The following is a 6,727-nucleotide window of genomic DNA, read 5'->3' as shown; positions in this document are numbered from 1 at the left end:
GTCACTCAAGACATACTGAACATGGATAATAGAGATTACTTTTGCTTGCATAGCCTGTACCAATTTTTCTTCTCTCTGGCTGTGTTAAAAACAAGAACAAACACAATGATAACATTTAAAGACTCTTGGGAACAAGACTTTTTAACTGGGTTCCATTAACCCCCTGAGAAAACCATGGATAATTTCAGGTCTCTAAATTTCCTGAATTTATTTGTAACATTTTATGTATTTGCATATATGTATTTTTCTGGGAATAGGGTATAGAACTTTCATTAGATTATCAGTGGAGTTCCTGACACACAAAAAGTGAAAAATCACTATTTAATGGTATGTGACCCACTCTGAGCATCTTTCCCATGCAACCTTCAGGGAAGAAAATGATGAGTGCTTCATTTTCAAAGGAAGAGATTATAATCAGCTGGGAAGCCTTCATGTGAAGCTGACGAAGTCAGACCTTGAGAGATGGGCATGACTTGGGACAGTGGAGACTAGAACATTTCAGAAGGACTGGCATGAGCAGAGGCACAGAGGGGGGGCCACATGAGGCTTTTTTAGGCATGGCAAATGGATCAACCTGGCTGCACTGGATGGCTCTCATGGAGGAGCTACGCAGACAAGGTGAATAAAGGTGAAAACACCAGACCCCAAGGAGTACCCCTCACCCTGAGGCAATGCCACACCCCATCAGGGCCAGAGCTTTTTAGAAAGATTAATCCATTTGTAGTGGGTGGAATGGAACAGGGAAGTGGCCAAGTAGGTAAGAGGCTAGAGAAGTCTAGGCAAAAAGGGATGCCCTGAAATCAGAGTTCTGTGCTGTTCTATTTGCCACTCTGCAACCAGTGTAGATTCTAGGGCCAGGCACAGGGTAGGTGCTCTGTAAATATTCAGCAAGTGAGGGAATGGACATGGGTTCTTTAAAAGATACATAAGAAAGTATGAGGAGTCTTGGTGATTTGGGAATCTATCTTGCTATTCTTCAGAGTCTAGCAATGCCCTGCAGAGTCTAGCAATGCCCTGCACTGATGAAAGGTCTCTTGTATTGGTCTTGACCAGGCTGAACAAAAGTGAAGGATTCCAAGCAGGGAATGGCTGGAGACGTGCTGGTTCTCTGAACACAGGGTGACTTCTCAGGTAACATGCATTCTATAAGACAACAAAGCCAAGGTGGTATAACGGAAAGAACCATCAAGGGCAAGGTGGTGTAATAGAAAGAAACCATCAAGGGCAACATGGTGTAATGGAAAGAACCACATTGACCTCAGTGTTTGGTCCTGCCCTTCAAATAAGTATGTCCATATTGACCTCAGTGTTTGGTCAAATAAGTATGTATGTGACACCGAGCCAATAAGGTGCTTTCTACAGCTAATTTTGAGCACAGCTATACATTTCTATGACTCTACATTTTCTCTCAAACAAATCTAAGCAAGACCCACAAGGCCAAAATCCTTAGTATGTCTGTTCCTTGAACCTTAGCTGTTTTCACAAAAATATACTCTAATACCTCAGTATACATGGGCAGGGCTCACTTGAGGAGTAGACTGCAGTTGTGATTCAAGTCCAAGTTGTTCCAAGTCTGTGATTAGTCTCCCAGGTAGCCCACAGCCTTGGTAGTGTCACTTTCTACAATTCATTATGTAACAACAACAAATTGGTAAATGCTGACAATATAGTTCATCTTTGCATAAATATAGATTGTCCTTATATCTGTTCTGATGGAGAGTAAAGCTCAATGATTCTGCTCATTAATCTTGTTGAGTGAGAGTGCAGGTGGGCAAAGAGAGGTGGATACAAGAGCTTGATTTACTTTTACAATGAGAGGTAAAAAAGGAACGAATAGCCTATGGGTCTTTTGTCCAACCAAAAGCATCTGTTAACATGAAAGACCACATACTTCAAGTTATCTTCCAGCAAAAAAGGAAACACAGAACTTGAACAAGAAGCCAGATGACCAAAATGTCCCTTAACTTCTTATTGTTTTTTCTTATAATTAGCACCTGTTCATGAAATGGGAGAACATTTCAAATCTGGGTAGCTTAAGAATGAAGCACATAAAATTAAATCCTTCCGGATAAAGACTCACACCATGGTGACTTTGTCTTGGTTATTCTGTTTGCATAACCCACCTTGGGAAAGTAAAGCAGGAAAATATTCTAGGGCTCTAAATCAAATTGACACCTACAAAATGTTGATGCCCAGTCATACGCTGTCAGGCAACTGTCCAAGACTCCAGGTAGCAATGTCCATTCATGCCCCTGTAAGAGGTACCTGGATGGAATGACTTATTCTACAACTTCATTTTCAAAGTTGGTTCTCCACATACTTGTATTCCAAGTAATACAAAATTAAAACATATATGAATCTACATTCATAACTTAATCATCCTTTGAGAGAACATACATCACACTTGGTACTGTACAGTAAGAATAAATTGTTTATAGAAAAAAATTCCAATACATTTCTTTTCAGCTAAAATGTGGTGGGAAAAGGACAACCCATGCTTTGTGGAGACAGGTCTGCAGTCCAACTGTTCATTATACTCATATTTTCAGTACAGGAGTCTCCCTAGTCACATAGAAATGCCACCAGTTGGCCTTAAAACACACTTGCTAGAGAGAGGGGAGGCAAACAGTCCTCCCAAATGACGCTGGAGCCTCAAACAGGCTTATCCATTCATATCTTCTCCACCACATTCTTATTAGGCATCAAACAGTCCCTTTAAATAAGACTGGTTTTAATAAGATATTAACAACTAAGTTTCCCGTGGAATAAGAATTTCTAACTTAGGGTATCTCAGCACGTATTCCCAGTCACATATGCCCTACACAATTGCTTAAGTGGTAAGCAGCCTTAAAAACTCTCCTCTCTTTACCTCTTTGTGAATCTACAGCAGTCTTTTAAGATTGTTTTGCAAATGCTATATTCACAAAGAGGTGTTTTTTTTGTTTTGTTTTGTTTTGTTTTCAAGTAGAGTGCATGGACTTCTCAGAAGTTTCTGTATTTTACGAAGTGCCTCTTTAACCCCATAATGAGCAATCTTCATGTTGGTCAGAAGCAAAACAGTTTTGTTTGCAATTGTAAAACTTGGCTCTCCTAGCCCAAATTCAACAGCCATCACCCAGCATCTCTGCCCCATGTGTCTCTGGAAAATGTCCTTTAAAAAAAAAAAAAAAAAAAAAAAAAAAAAAAAAAAAAAAAAACTTCATCTTTAGAAATAGGGAGCCTTCACAAATATGGGTAAGGAGACAGCAAAAACATTAAGACTTGTTCTCAGCATTGTTCTCCTCTCACTGGGCAGTGGCCTAAAACACCAGAAAAGTTGCATTAATAAAACTGCATATAATCTAACACTGCACAGAGTGCTTTGATACAAGTATCCTCTTGCTACTTCATCTTTTCAATACATCTTTGCAAGTTTTGTTTTCAAAAAGATGTTACAAGTTGGCAGGCTTCTGCTTACAAAAATCAATGAAGTATTTTCCCTTCAACTCTATGAAACCTGCCATATTCCTGAGATTTATTCTCCTCAAATAAATCAAACATAGGCAACGTAACACTCTGGAATCAACACAGAACATGCCAGGGTGAGCTCAGGCAATGGAAGAACCACTTTTCCGCAAATACATGGTAGAACTGAAGACTGTTTGTAGCTGTTGATAATTTGTAAAAACATTTCCAATGTTCTTTCAACAAAAGATTTTGATTCAGCCAAGATCACAGAAAGGTATGATGACAAAGTCCTAAGTGTACCTTTGTGTGTATTTCATCTGTTCAGCTTTTGCAAGTGACTGTGGTGGTGGTTGCCTGGATATGGAATTCCTTTGCCCTCAAATCTTCACATGCATGAAGTGCAATAAAGAATAAAATGCTGTGTTTATGTCGCACCACTTCCAAGAGGTTTAAAGCGCCGTACGAATGTTACCACATGAATCCCCACAACACCCCTGTGAGGTAGGTAGGTGGAGAGTATTGTCATCCCCACTTGACAGGTGGGAAAAATGAGGCACACAATAGTTAATAAGAGATTTGCTCAAAATCACACAGCTAGTCACTGGCAGGGCTTAGAATAAAACGTATACTGATTAGCACCTAGCACAGTGCTTTGCACATAGTAGGTGTTCGTTGAATATCTGTGGATTTTATTTGACTTATGTCTCAACATACAATATACACACATAAAGTACAAGCAGCCACCATAAGACATTTATCTCCTACATTTTCTCTGATGATATCTCTCATTGCTTCAAATCCTGGTGGATGAAGGAGGTTCAAGAATCCATCTCACAACTAAGACCTCAAGGTGGAAGAGGATCATCATAAACACTATCAGCTGACAACCCGCTCTTACACCTGCTCTACCACACAATATTATTAATAGTTTTCTAATGAAAACAAAAATGGATTTCAGGAACCATGCTGACATTGTTATTTTTTGCCTGTTTGTTTTCAATGGAGTCATTCGAATGGTTCTGTGTTTTGTTTGTACAAAAAAGAAATAAGGCTGCTATAGTCCAGTTAGCATGTGAAAACTGTGCCAAGCACGACGATCTCCTCCCAGCTCGGATGGATTGCTACCTGGGAAAATGGACCAACCCAGGGAGTGGCAGGTACCAAGGAAGAGCGTCAGTGAGGCTGGACGTCACTTGCATTGTTCGTGGTCTGTATAGTCATCCATGTCCACATCCGAATCAAAGAGTGAGTGTCCGGTAAAATCCGTGTCTGGGGTTCTGGAAAAACTGTTTTCTGCTCCCTCGTCTTCAAAGGTCTCTGTCCTTGAGTAAAAGCTAAAATCCAGCAGCGGGGTGTGGGTTTTGCTGCCTTCGCTGCTCTCCTCAGATTCATAGATGGTATTGTCATCATCGTGGTGCCACTCTGGCCAAAATTTCCTCCTTATCCTCTCACAGTACATGGCAAGGTTGATCAGCTCACCTGCAGTGTGGTAAGGAAAGCAAGGATTAGTTCTCAAAGGCAGCAGTCTACCACGTCTATGGTCTGTGTTCCCCCGAAACTCCAATGTTGAAATCCTAACTCCCAATGTGATGGTCTTAGGAGGTGGGGCCTTCAAGAGGTGGTTAGTTCATGAGGGCCAAGCCCTCATTTGTGGGACTAGTGCCCTCACAACAGAGGCCTAAGAGAGCTGCCTTCCCCGTTTTACCATGTGAGGACACAGCGAGACAGCACTGTGTCCAGGAAGCAGGAAGCGGGCCCTCACTCAGGCAGGCCCTCGCCAGATCCTGAATGGGCCAGAGTCAAGATCCTGCATTTCCCACCATGATCCTGCATTTCCCAGACTTTCCCAGACTCCACAGCTGTGAGAAATGCATTCCTGTTGTTTACCAGAAACCAAGTTTACGGCATTTTGCAACAGTGGCCCAAACTATGACATCCAGCCACTAGGCTTTCTGGGAAACTGGAGTAGTGGGGAAGGTAAACATTAACAGTATTTTTCCATAGAGATACTGTGAAAATATTTAGGTTTTTATGCACATAATAAAAAACGGTGAGTGAGAAAAGTTAAATTCAGTGAGTGAGCAGAATGAAATGAAGAAGTGAGTCTGATGATGATGAGAAGTGGGGGGGTAGTTTATCCAAAATGGCAGATAAACTACCATCATTTGGCTTTAGGAAGCATTTTATTATTTTCTGTTTACATATCAAGAGAACTAATGCTTTGACTGGTTCATATATAAATTAATTTATATTCCATGAAAATACATCAACTGTTGGTTGCATTAAGTCAGCCAGAAGTAATCGTTTACTCAACAAAGTTTTGCAATGTTGCTATGGGCTGAGTACCATGCCAAGTAGCTGAAGAAAGTTATGTTAGGACATACACTTTTCCCCAAAAAAAATCCATAAAATGGATAACTCAGAATTGTCTTTATGGATAAGTGTGCCTGCAAATACACTTAGCATAAGATATTTTTAAATTTTTACATGAAATTGAACAGCGGTACTCAGGATCCGGGTCCCACTCAGTCACTAGACTACTACTTTTTTACATGAATCAAAGGAACTCTTGTGTTAAGTCACTATTACTGTCTAGGCATTTGTCTGAAACGTGACACTCTACCTGGCCTTCATTTCCTAATTCCAAATGAAACACAAAGAAAGAGGGTGAGTTTCTCCCTTTGATCCAGCAGATGGCAACATTGCTTATACATATATGATTTGCTACTGTCTCTTATAGGACATTATTACTCTGAGTATCTTTGGATTTAAGTTATATAAATATTCATTTACAGTGTAAATAATCCATGTTTTAGTGCAGAAAATTAGAAAAAACAGATAAGCAAAAAATAAAAGCATTACCAATAATCCCATTCCCCATAATAACATTTTCATTTATGTTCTTCCAGAAATGTACATACTTACACATACATTTACATATATTTACATGTGCTATATAGGATTTACTATCTATTCTTTTTCTTATCCTACTTTTTTCCACTTAACAATGTACAATAAAAATCTTTGAATTTCACACTCTGACCACAGTGGTAACTGCACACTGTTATAATGGCTGTACCGTAGCTTCAGTTTATCTTTATGAATCCCCATCACAGGCCATTTAGGTTGTTTCCATATTAATGGTTCTGTTAATGACAGTTTGTCACTACTCTATTTAACTTTTCTGTTAAGGAAAATAACATATTCTCATTTTGGAAAATTAGAATTAGTCTGTATACAGAAACTGTACAAATATATAAAGAAGAAGAAAAAAAGTACC

At 39.6% G+C, this 6,727-nt stretch overlaps 1 protein-coding gene across 4 annotated transcripts in view; it reads right to left on the bottom strand.

The window, feature by feature from the left end:
* Positions 1-3,140: 3,140 nt before the first annotated feature.
* LOC105499050 (failed axon connections homolog, metaxin like GST domain containing) overlaps positions 3,141-6,727 on the bottom strand; it is a 67,986-nt gene continuing 64,399 nt past the window's right edge. For 3 of the 4 annotated variants that reach the window (XM_024786815.2, XM_024786814.2, XM_011771450.3), the window contains one exon: positions 3,141-4,926. In XM_024786815.2, the coding sequence (XP_024642583.1) occupies positions 4,637-4,926 (290 nt within the window). In that variant the 3' untranslated portion in view covers positions 3,141-4,636. The remainder of the gene's footprint in view (positions 4,927-6,727) is intronic. The other variant, XM_071096702.1, reaches the window with a different exon arrangement.

The sequence above is a fragment of the Macaca nemestrina genome, chromosome 5, assembly GCF_043159975.1.
Source record: "Macaca nemestrina isolate mMacNem1 chromosome 5, mMacNem.hap1, whole genome shotgun sequence".
In the NCBI taxonomy this organism is placed as follows: Eukaryota; Metazoa; Chordata; class Mammalia; order Primates; family Cercopithecidae; genus Macaca; species Macaca nemestrina.
Note: the sequence above shows the minus strand (reverse complement) of the source record. Positions and strands in the feature narration are given on the sequence as shown.